Genomic DNA, 12212 nt, shown 5'->3' with positions numbered 1-12212 from the left:
GTGCATTACAAACGTGGGAGCGGTTAACACCCCCCACGGAAGTAGCCTCAGCTCCCATTCTCTCCCTTCACCAAGAATCTGATGAAACCGTAGCTAAATTCATTACCAGGGTCCAATCAGGCTTGGAGAGAAAGATTTCTGACCCTGATGCCCGTTTCCTTCTCCTGCGCTCTATACTCTGGGATGGGATGCTTCCTGATTTCCGTCAAGCATGCCTCAGTCTTAAAGACAAGCACCTGACAGATGGATTGTGGCAACTCAAGAGATAAATTCTAAAACCCACCAAGCTTTAGCCATGGCACAAGCCTTTGCCACCACTTTAGAGAAGCAAAAAGGGGACTGCTTTAGGTGCGGTGGTTCTGGCCATTGGCAGAATGAGCGACTCCCCTGTAAGTAGAGAGCTGGGGGCTCGAACCAGGATCCTTATGCCAGTCCTTGTGCTTTGAGCCAATCCTAGGCATAACTTCTGCCCCTGGTCAGATTCCCAGAACCCCAAATGCCTTGTCCTAGATGCCAAAAAGGTTTTCATTGGAGGAAAGGTTGTTGGGCTAAGTTTCATAAAAAACAGTACCTGCCTGCTGCTTTTACCGGAAGCAGAACAGCCCTCAGCCCGACGTCCAAAAGGAATCCCAGACACAGCACTTAGTGCTTTATGGACCACCCCTGTGTTGGAAAAGAGCCATCCTGTGATTACTATTAAAATTGGCAGCGTCTCCTTTAAGTGCTTGATTGACACAGGATCTGATAGGACAGCAGGTTATGCTTACACAGTGTGAAGCACAGAGATTGGCTCAAGGATCCTGGTTAGAGTCCCCAGCTACCCACCTGCAGGGGAGGGTCACTTCACTTCACAAGCAGTAAAGCAGATCTGCAGGTGTCTGTCTTTCTCTTCCCCTCTCTATCTTCCCTCCTCTCTCAATTTCTCTTTGTCCTATCCAACAACAACAGCAGCAAAAACAACAACAAAAATGAAGAAAAAAAAAAGGCCACCAGGAGTAATGGATTTGTGGTACAGGCACCAAGCCCCAGCAGTAACCCTGGAGGCAAAAAAAAATAGTAAATAAATAAATAAATAAAACGAACTAATGAATAAAGAAAGAAATTTTTAAAAAAATAAATCTACTGTACCCTACTCCCAAACCCACACATCAATCTTCCTGACACCCTTCCCCCACCCAGTTGGTTCAGACAAGACAACATCCTTTCAAATCATGGAAGACGCCAACACAGCTGGTGGCTCACGTGTGTGTGTGTGGGGGGGCTCACATGCCTGTGCTACACTCAGGCACATACACACACACATAGACACACACAGACTTGCCTGAGGCCCTAGCCCTCCTCCCTGCTCATGCACACGTTACACACCTGCCCAGCCCTAGGTCATACCCTGTTGTACCCTCTGCTTGGGTTAGAAAGTTCTATCCTTCCTGAGCCCACCCCGTGTCTCTGCATTTGAATGTACCTGCCTGGGAGTCACAGCAAGAAGGTCCCAGAACACAAGCTGATGACTTAGTCACCCACTCATTCACTGATGGCTCCAAATAGTGGAATGTCACTAGACAGTAATAACAAAAGTAATGGCTAATTTTTCAGAGTACTCATTCTGTGTGGGTGCTAGTCCAAGTGCTTTAAACACATCTACACAATTAATGCCCATAACAACCCCATGAGATGTGGCCCAGGAGGTGATGCAGTGGATAAAGCACTGGACTCTCATACATGAGGTCCTGAGTCTAATCCTTGGCATTGCATGTACTGCAGCGACGCTGTGGGTCTTCTCTCATTAATGAGTGAATGAATCTTTTTTTATTCCGTTTTGTTGCCCTTGTTGTTTTTATTTTTGTAGTTATTACTGTTGTTATTGATGTCATTATTGTTGGATAGGACAGAGAGAAATGGAGAGAGGAGGAGAAGACAGTGAGGGAGAGAGAAAGACAGACACCTGCAGACCTGTTTCACTGCTTGTGAAGCGACTCCCCTGTAGGTAGGGAGCTGGGGGCTCGAACCAGGATCCTTATGCCAGTCCTGTTGTTAAAATTCGGAGGCTCTAGCTGGCCGGGCTAGCTTCACGGGTGGGTAACAGAGACGACCAGAGACATACGGCTGGGCAGGGAAGCTGTATTTCTTTATTCAAGAACAACGATTCATAAACTAACCCAAACTAATCACCAAACAAAACTCTGTTGCCTCTTTCCCCCGCGGCGGCGCCAAGCACACTCGAACTCTGGAACTCTGGAACCCTCTCAGGGTTCCTTGGGGCGGGGACAAGCGGGCCCGTGAAACTAGCAGGACTGAACCAATTTTCTTGGCAGGGGGAGAGTTAGAACAACCCAATGTAAAGCATACAACACAGTCCCTGTGCTTTGAGCCAAGTGTGCTTAACCCGCTGCACTACCGCCCGACTCCCTGAGTGAATCTTTAAAAGAAATAACCCTATGAGACAGGTACTAAATATATAGATATAGGTGTAGATATAGATATGTGTTTGCTTGTTTTATCTGCTTAACAAGAGAGAGCTAGTACATCATTCCAACATGTCAGGGCTCAAACTCAGAACCTCACAGCTGAATCTGAACTCATACCATGGTTTCAGAGTGCAACAAGAAGTGACCAAGAATCCCAGTGCTTTCCTAAGGAAAGCATGACTGGTATGTGGGCTGGGCTCCTGGAAGCCCCTGAACTGGTGTCCTTGGAACTGCACCTGGGAGTTGCTCTGGGAGATAGAGCCCACTGGCATGCAGGGGGACAGTCCTGTGGCAGTGCCCCAGCTAACTTCAGGAGAGAAGGATTGCCATGCTGATGGCCCCCCTTTTGTACTTGTGACAAACCACCCTAATCCCACTTACAACTCCAGTGAGCTGTTCCGGCCCACGGTCACTTCTCAGTTAAGGTCACCACCACCTCTTTCCCCTTTTTCCTCAGCCTCCATGCTTAGCACCCCTGAGCCAGCCTCCCACATCACTCAGAGAGTTTAGTCTGGAGTCTGGAGGAACCTGACTTCATCTCCCTCAGGCTTTCAAAGCTCACCACAGTCTTCCACCCTCCAGCTGATAGCCCAGCTCCTCCACTCAGCACTGACAGGATCTCTACCTGGTCCTCCAGTGTCCTGCCTCCCTAAATCCCTCACCAGGGCCCTATCCCTCTCTCTTTCTGGCTATGGGCTTCAAGCAGGTAGCCTTCTCAGCCAAGACCACTGTGCTCCACTAACTGACCTATGTCCTGAGCTGTTCTGGAACATCCTTCAAGTCTTACGAGACCTGCTCCCCAGCACCTTCCCAGAAGTCACTCCTCACTCCAAAGATACAATTGTCCTCCCAGCCCTGATGCCAGCATGTGACCACTGCCTGCGGTAGGCTCCAGGTGACTAGCACAGAGCAAATGCTCGGCGTGCAGGCATGGCTGGTTGCAGGCATGGCAGACAGAAAGGAAAAGAGAAAGGGAGGGAGAGAGGGAATAAGCAAGAAAGGAAAGAAGGAAGGAAGGTTGGTTGATTGCACTGCTGAGTCCTTGAGATCCATGGTATGAAAAGACCCTCCTATTGGAGCGCAGTCCCACTAAAAATTCTCCTTGTGATACCGTGTCAAATTTAGGTCTGAAGCCTGACTCTACCACCTGCTGAGCATAACTGCAGACAATCTTGACAATCTCTCCAAACCTCAGTTTCTTCACCTGTACAAAAGGGGTAGTAACACCTTTTAGGTCCACTCGCCTGCCCTGGGCTTAACTTCTGAGGTCAGGGGAGGCTCCAGATCCTCCACTAAAACCCTGCCCCTAACTTCCAAAACCCCCAACTACTCCTCTCCATGCCCACCAAGGACCCTCACATGGGGACAGGTAGGAGCCACCATGTGGCTCAGGAGATGAGGAAGAAAGAAATAGGCTCTCTGTGAGTGTCTCTTAAAGGGCTTTGTAATCACCTGACTCATTCTCTCACTCAATACACACTCACTGAGATCCGTTGTGTGCCAGGCACTGTACATGGTGCTTCAGTGACAACAGAAAATGGGCAGGCACAGCCCTTGTGTCAGTGACGATGCAACCTGGGAAAGTCACCTACAAAATTAATAATGGGGGTTGGGGAGACAGCAAAATGGTTATATGGTTATACAAAAGACCTTCATGCCTGGGGCTTCAAGGTCCCAAGCTCAATTCCCATAAGCTAGAGCTGAGCAGTACTCTGGTAAAAGAAAGAAAGAAAGAAAGAAAGAAAGAAAGAAAGAAAGAAAGAAAGATAGAAAGAAAGAAAGGAAGGAAGGAAGGAAGGAAGGAAGGAAGGAAGGAAGGAAGGAAGAGGCAAATGAGACCATGAGTAATAAGTGCTGCCTTGAAGAAAATTATATGAATGGAATGGTTGGGGATTATTAGATGGGGAGGGGAGCAAGAAAGAGGCTGAGAGCAGAGTCATCACTGCAAAGGGCCTGGAGACAGTCTGCTTGGAACCTCATTTTACAGAAGGGGAAGCCAAGGCTCAGAAAGAGGAAGACATGGCCAATGTCACCAGGCTTTGGCCTTGGACCAAGTCTCCTGACTCTCAGTCCAGGAGGACACTTCCAGCTGTTTCTACCTTCTGTATCTATTTTAGGTACTTCTGGTTCTATCTGGGCCACACACTTTGTGCCCCTCAATACCCCTGTGCACCCCAAAGCTATCTTCCTACCTGTCAGTCAGCCTCTCCTGGTTTCCCCAACCACCTGCCTCCACTCAGGGACCACTCTCCTCTCAACTGCTCCTAGTCCACCATTTTTCAAGGCTCCACCAAATAAGAGGGAGGGGAGCTTTCAGCTCTCTCCTGATGTCCCCCTGCCCAGAGGACTCACGACCTTGTGGCTGAAAGGCAGAGCCCCTTCAGGTCCAGCTCCCAACTGTGCTTTCACTTGTCACAAGGACTCCGCTACTCTTCAGAGCTAGCTGTCCATCCTGAGTGACCCTCCTACAGAACACTCCTATCTGTCCTCCCCAGAAGACATGCCCTTGACTCCCCTCAAATTCAGTCTATTGGTGAATTCAGTCTATTGGTGTACTTTTACAAAAGTAATAAATATAGACACTGGGGTTGGAGGAGGGATTCAGGTCCTGGAACATGATGGCGGAGGAGGACCTAGTGGGGGTTGAATTATTATGTAGAAAACTGAGAAACGTTACAATGTACAAACTATTGTGTTTTGCTGTCAACTGTAAGCCATTAATCCCCCAATAAAGAAATTTTAAATAAATAAATAAGCAATAAAAAAAAATCCAGTCTTGGCTTGTGGGAAAAGCACAGGATTGAGAATCAGCAGCTGTCCCGTGGGCTTCTAAAAGCCTCCGCACATCTAGCCCACCTCTCCTGCTGCAGAGAAAGTCCCTGTCTCCCTGTCTTTGTCAAAGCCCAGACAGGATGCCCTCCAATTAGAGATGTGCTTCAAGTCTCTGCCTGGTCCCCCTGCCTGCCCTCCCCAAATGTCTACTACCCAAGACCAACTCTAAAGCGGCAGCCCTGAATCACTGCTCCCCAGACTATCCTGGCTAGCCTCCAGTGCCCTTCCCCCAATCCTCTCACAAGCATCAGAGCCCTCCCTCAGCAGCCACACGTGAGTTCAGAAGGTTGGAGCTGCAAAGGACCTCAAAAGTTGATCTATTGGCTGGGGAGACAGCATAAACTGGTTATGCAAAAATATTTTCATGCATCAACCTCTGAGGTCCCAGGTTCAATCGTTTGCACCACCATAAACCAGAGTTAAAGAGTGCTCCGGTATCTCTCTCCCTCTACCTCTCTCTCTGTCATTAAAATAAAGTAAATAGTGGTCCGGGAGGTGGCGCAGTGATAAAGCTTTGGACTCTCAAGCATGAGGTCCCGAGTTCGATCCCCCGGCAGCACATATGCCAGAGTGATGTCTGGTTCTTTCTCTCTCCTCCTATCTTTCTCAGAAATAAATAAAATCTTAAAAAAAAAAAATAAAAAAAATAAAGTAAATAAAAAAATTTAAGTTGGGGAGTCAGACGGTAGTGCAGCGGGTTAAGCAAGTGGTGCAAAGCGCAAGGACCCGAGTAGGGATCCTGGTTCGAGCCCCGGCTTCCCACCTGCAGAAGAGCCGCTTCACATAGCGGTGAAGCAGGTCTACAGGTGTCTCTCTTTCTCTCCCCCTCTGTCTTCCCCTCCTCTCTCCATTTCTCTCTGTTTTATCCAACAACGACGACATCAATAACAACAACAATAATAACTACAACAATAATAAAAAACAAAGGCTACAAAAGGGAAAATAAATAAATATAAATTTTTAAAATTTATTTATTCCCTTTTGTTGCCCTTGTTGTTTTATTGTTATAGTTTAAAAAAAAGATTTAAATTTAAGTTGAAAGGGTCCAGGCGGTAGCACAGCGGATTAAGCACACGTGGCGCGAAGCCAAGAACCTGCATAAGGATCCCGGTTCGAGCGGCGGCTCCCCACCTCCAAGGGGAGTCGCTTCACATAGTGGTGAAGCAAGTCTGCAGGTGTCTATCTTTCTCTCCCCCTCTGTCTTCCCCTCCTCTCTCCATTTCTCTCTGTCCTATCCAACAATGAAGATATCAATAACAACAATAATAACCACAACAACGATAAAACAACAAGGGCAACAAAAGCATAAATAATAGCCTCCAGGAGCAGTTGATTCGTTGAGCCCCAGCAATAACACTGGAGGCAAAAAAAAAAAAAATTAAGTTGAACTGTTCAACCCCTCCCTGCTATATGCTATTATTATTAGTATTACTACTATTATTATCGTCAACTACGCGTATGCATCATAATAAATCCAAACAGGAAAGACAATCCTATAAAAAGGAAACAGACTTTTCATAACCCCACCTTCAAGAGTCATTTTGTCAAGTCAGCAAAATAGCACATTTGAATAAAGAGGCTTTGCCATTCTGTGACCCAGGTTCCAGCCTAGCTCCCACTGCATCGAAGGGGGCTTTGGTGCTATGGTCTCTTTCTCCCTCTCTACAACTCAGCCTATCTGTCTCTAGTGGGGGAAAAGTCATTTTGCTCACAGAAAATTGGCTCAGAGAAGAAAAGTAACTTGATCAAGGTCACACAGCAAATGAAATGCTGGGGGTGGAAGTCAAGTCTCTGGCCAGTTTCTTAAGTGGTCTTCCTGAAGACTGGTGGTTTTGCACCAGCAGTGTCTGGCTATCAGCTTCTCCTGCTCTCTGCCCACAGCTCTATGGGCAACACCTTCCCCACTGTCCTCAACAGGATCCAGGCCTGTCCCAGCTACTAGTTCAACCACTGAAATCAAGAGCACTGTCTCTGATGCTGCCCTACACCAGCAGCCAACAACCCCTGAGACACAGCAGCCCAACCACAGCCTCCCCCTCCCACCCCTAGCGCTTCCCACCCAAAGGGTCATCTGTACACAAGGAGAATGAGAAGGTGTGTGTTCTCCTTTCATATCCTTAGGGGTGGGGGGGAGGAGGGAGGGCTCAAGGTAAATAGTGGGGAGGACTTCCAGGTGGGAGAGTTGGCTAAAGAAAGGGAGGAGGGGAAGAGAAGTGTGCAGGATAGGAGCCCCCCCAGTCTGGAACCACAGCTTCTGGAAGGAAAAAGGCAACCAGGACAGAGCAGATCAGGGTGCTCAAAGGACTCGGGAGGCTGGGGCATGGGGGAGTGGCACATGGCCGCCACCTGGATCCAAACACTATGTCCAGGCGGCAGGCAAGGGGGTGAAGGTGTCTGTCCTTGCCTGGGGAAGATACTGGGTTTCCTTCACCCAGAACGCATCACTCAGTCCCAAAAGTCAGTTTAGAGGGGCAGGGCAGGGACTGAAGCAAGGAAGCAAGGTTGCTCCCCATCTCATTAGACTTCTGGCTGTCCCGGTGTGACCAGGGTCCCTCGGACTCTCCTGCTGTTCCTTCGGGGAGCTAGAGCTCATTCATTGCCTTACGGAGCCCCATCTAGTGGGGTCGCCCCAGTGTCCTTCCAGGCGGGAAGGACAAGTCGAGGCATCTGTGTTTGCAGCCTCCACCTTCATTCGCACATGCTAGGTAGTGAGGAAAGTGTCCACCTGCCCACGGACAGTAACCGCCCCAACCAACCTCTCTGGCCTGAGGGCACATGCAGCTGCCCACACACCTGTCTGCCTGGCCCCGCCCGGCCCCTGCCCACCCAGCCAACTCCAGCCAGACCTACCTGCTCCAGGCTGGGGGCTGGACGCCCGGACAGCCTCCCTGAGCACCAGCACGAGCAGCCAGAGCTCGCCCCGCATGGTGATGTGGGCCCGCACCGGCCTCTGCAGCCCCGGCCGGCGAGGAGGGGACCCGGCGCTGCGGCGGGGTCCGGCTGCGGGCGGAGGGTGGGCGGCGGGCGGCCTCCGGAGCGGTGGGGCGGGGCGCGGGCTGGGCCGCTCAGTCTGGTCTGCTCCCGCCCGCCGCGAGCGGAGCGCTCCGGGGAGCTCGGGGGCCGCTCCCGCGCGGGGTGGGGCGGAGCAGAGGGGCAGGGCCGGGGATCCCGGGCTGAGAGGCCCCCACGAGAGTCAGCCCCCCACCGCCCCCGGCACTTTAGCTGCTGCCCTGGGGAGAGCCAAGCGGGAGGATCCGAAGAACCCACTCCCGGGAAGCAGGAGAACGCCCCTTCTTGGGTTTGGGGTTCCCAGCATACCCCCCCACACACACACACTCCCAGCTCCTCCAGAATCCCCGACTCCGTGGGCTGTTTATTCCTCAGAGCTCTGCGGGTTCTGATGCTGTCACCCACCCTCACCCTAAAAGTGACCCCTTGCATCACAGATTCCCCTTTTTTTCCCTCTCCCCAATAGCGCCCTGAATCCCACCTCACCCACTCCCGAGGCTCCCCCGCCACACACCCCCCCCCCACATTTCTAGCATCATCTTAACTTCCAGTGCAAAGACATGGGGACTAACGGGGGGGGGGAGGTATTTTGAAATAGCCTGCAGCATGGGGAGACAACATAGTGGTTATGCACAGAGCAGTGAGCTCCCAGGTTCAATCCCCAGCACTACCAGCAACCAGAGCTGAGCAGTGCTCTGGAAAAGGAGGAGGAGAAGGAAGAGAAAGAGGAAGCAGAGAGAAAGCGAGAAAGAAAGGAAGGAGAAAGGAAGGAAGGAAGGAAGGAAGGAAGAAAAAGAAATAGTGTGGAACTTCCCCTACCCCAAGATGGGAACTGGTGCCCAGGGTCAACTCAGGTCCTGAATCAGTCAATTACCACCTGCTTTTTTTTTTTTTTCCTCCTTCTTCCAGGACAGAATAAAAATACCTGCAATATCGATTTAATAGAAGACAGGGAATCAGGTCAGCACGTGACGATGTCTCTTCACCGCCTGACCTACTTGATGGTAGAAGATGGAGGGTGGGGGACTGAGTGTTGAGGAGCTGGAGGGCTGGGCCCTAGAGACAGGTGGTGGTGGGGGAACAGGGTATGGACACTGGGGGGGGGGGAGGCGGGGACAGGAGAAAGCACAGTGTGGTCTGAAAAATGGAAATAAGATCTAAAGCCAGATTCTAACCCCTCAGAATGTCTGTCCCTCCTTCCTTAGGACCTAGAATCCCTGAAGCGACAGCCTCTAGTCCTAAATTCTCTATTTCTTACAAGGTAAGGCCTGTCTGTAAGTTCCTTTTGTTGCCTAGCTTAAATCGCCATTTGCCAACTCTCACATAGGAGCAAATAGACTCACCTCCAGCTACGGCTTCTTGCTGCCCTCTAATGGTCACATAAAACGCGCCTCAACGCATTGTTAGGCGCTTTTCCTCACTTTTGCAGACGAGCCCACAAGTGGACCTTGTGTCAGCCAAGCAGGATCACTTATCAACTAGGAGATCTTAAGAGATCGCCAGTGGAATTCCACCTCCCGCCCCCATATCGTGTCTGGGATGCCACGCGTTCTGTCTTATAGCGCCTAGACCAAACCAGCAATTTGAAAGCATCGACAGTAAATGAATTTTCTTCTTAAATATTTTTTAGAATATAAGGCTCTGAAGGCTCTGGAACAGGGAAGACAGCATAGTAGTTATGCAAAAAGACTTTCATGCCTGAGGCTTCGGCTTCCAGGTTCAATCCCTAGCACCACCAGAAGCCAGAGCTGAGCAGTACTCTGGTCTCTCTCACTGAAGTGAAATAAATTTTAAAAAGAAGAAAAAAGGAGGAGGAGGGGGAGGAGGAGGAGGAGGGGAGGAGGGGGAGGGGAGGAGGAGGGGGAGGAGGGGGAGGGGAGGGGGAGGAGGGGGAGGGGAGGGGGAGGAGGAGGGGGAGGAGGAGGAGGAGGAGGAGGAGGAGGAGGAGGAGGAGGAGGAGGAGGAGGAAAGAATATAAGGCTCCTAGCATGAGAAGAAGCTGAACCCGATGCCCGAAGTTCTGAGGTCCCAGGTTCAATCGCCAGTACTACCATAGGCCAGAGCTGTGTAGTGCTCTGGTAAAATAAATAAATTTGAACCTGGGCAGGGAAGACAGCAAAATGGTTTGCAAAAAGACTTTAATAACCGAGGCTTCAAAGTACCACTCCCCCCACATCATCATAGACCAGAGTAGAACAGTACTCTGATTAATATATATAATGCAATTTAAAGCTAAAAGAAATAATGGGGGACAAATCCCCAAGACATAATGGTGAAGAGAGACTTAGGTCGGTGGTGGGTATTGTGGGCAGACATCTAACACAGGCGATAAACTGTACTCATCTACTAATAATTGTCCTGTAAACCATTATTTTCATTGCTTCTTGACCTTTTGGCTAAGAACAAGTATAAACCATTATTTCCCCCCCAATAAAATGATTGGAAAAGAAAAGGAAACTGAACCCGTGCAGCAACAACAGCCTTGTGAATCATTTTCCTCAATAAAGTGACTTATTTTATTTTCCCAGTGAATCACCAGCTTCTGGAAAGGACAGGTTTTGAACCTGAAAACTCTGTCTGTCTCAGAGTCCACAGGCAGAGGCACTACTCTAGCCTGACAGTGTTGTGACTTAATATTTTTAAAGGCTCTAGAAGTTGAACATACATCGGGATCACCTAGAAGAGGGTTATTAAAACTCCGATTTCTGAGCATCACCGACAGTTTCCAATCCACTAGCTCTGGAATAAAGCCAAGAATCTGCGTTTCTATCATGCTCCCAGCAGATGGTGATGGTTGGGCGCGGGACCACTTTATTCGGAATTAATTTCATAAGTTTCTAAAACTCTCTTCGCACCGCCTTCCTAGAGAAGTGGCGAAGGAAACACTATAAAACTATGGAAGGAAAAAGGGAGAAATTTTTTTTTTAATAATTGATCATAGGCAGAAGACATTCTTATTGTTTAGAGAAAAAATGCCAACAAGGGGGCACCCGGATTTGAACCGGGGACCTCTTGATCTGCAGTCAAATGCTCTACCACTGAGCTATACCCCCTCTGTCGGTTGTGCGGCGCCGCGAGACCTTTAGTATAATTGCTGCGCAGGCGCCCTGTTGCTTTCAAGCAACTGATGCCCAGCATTCATGAGAGACAAAAGCGATCGTGAAGTCTCAAAACTGTTCTTCTGAACACAGAATTCGTATCCTGAAACTCCGAGCAAAAGATGTAATCTACCTAGGGCCTGAGAAAATGCAGGGATGTCCCTCGAGATTCTCTGAGCCCCCCCCCCACACACACACACACTTGGGAAACGTTCTTCCGGGCTGCTCTCCGCCCCCACCCCTGCCCGCTGGAGCCCCTTTATTGCTTCGGGTCGCCCCTTGTCTCCCAGGTGGCTCCGCAGGCTCCTCCCGGCCTCCTGGCTCGGCCTCCCGCGCCCGCCTCCGCCCTGGCCCCGCCGTCTCAAAACACGGCTTCTGTACACACTTCCAAACCCCACTGCAAGGGTCAAACAGACAGATATACGGACACATACACACCACACCACACCCGACGCTTCTATATAGTTCAGATGTCGTGTGCCCGCCTAAATAACAAAATTAGAAAAAAGTTCAAGCTGTAGAGGGGGCACCCGGATTTGAACCGGGGACCTCTTGATCTGCAGTCAAATGCTCTACCACTGAGCTATACCCCCACTTGGTAGTTTACAGCTTTTTAGAATGTATTTGTGTAGACCAAAGAGTTAGCAATTTGCATTTTCATCTTTGAACTGTGCTAGAAAAATTAATGGGAATACTGTGGCTGGAAGTCCTGAGTTCTTTCTCCACAATCAAATTTCAGGTAAAGCAAAACGCTAAAATCCCTATCTGTCCAAACTCCAAGATGAGCTTTATAAAGGAGACCCACTTA

The 12212-nt window shown here is 49.8% G+C and overlaps 1 protein-coding gene and 2 non-coding genes across 7 annotated transcripts in view; all 3 read right to left on the bottom strand.

Moving 5' to 3' along the window:
- Positions 1-8748, bottom strand: part of PLXDC1 (plexin domain containing 1) — an 83713-nt gene extending 74965 nt beyond the window's left edge. For 4 of the 5 annotated variants that reach the window (XM_060203593.1, XM_060203590.1, XM_060203591.1 and 1 more), the window contains exon 1: positions 8148-8748. In XM_060203593.1, the coding sequence (XP_060059576.1) occupies positions 8148-8738 (591 nt within the window). In that variant the 5' untranslated portion in view covers positions 8739-8748. The remainder of the gene's footprint in view (positions 1-8147) is intronic. The other variant, XM_007530929.3, reaches the window with a different exon arrangement.
- A 2539-nt stretch (positions 8749-11287) lies between these two features.
- On the bottom strand, positions 11288-11359 carry TRNAC-GCA (transfer RNA cysteine (anticodon GCA)). Its single transcript has one exon. It is a non-coding gene; the product is annotated as a tRNA-Cys (tRNA).
- A 566-nt stretch (positions 11360-11925) lies between these two features.
- On the bottom strand, positions 11926-11997 carry TRNAC-GCA (transfer RNA cysteine (anticodon GCA)). Its single transcript has one exon. It is a non-coding gene; the product is annotated as a tRNA-Cys (tRNA).
- Between the last annotated feature and the right edge of the window lie 215 nt (positions 11998-12212).

Source organism: Erinaceus europaeus, chromosome 12 (assembly GCF_950295315.1).
Source record: "Erinaceus europaeus chromosome 12, mEriEur2.1, whole genome shotgun sequence".
Classification (NCBI taxonomy): domain Eukaryota; kingdom Metazoa; phylum Chordata; class Mammalia; order Eulipotyphla; family Erinaceidae; genus Erinaceus; species Erinaceus europaeus.
This window is presented reverse-complemented; position numbering and strand designations above follow the sequence as displayed.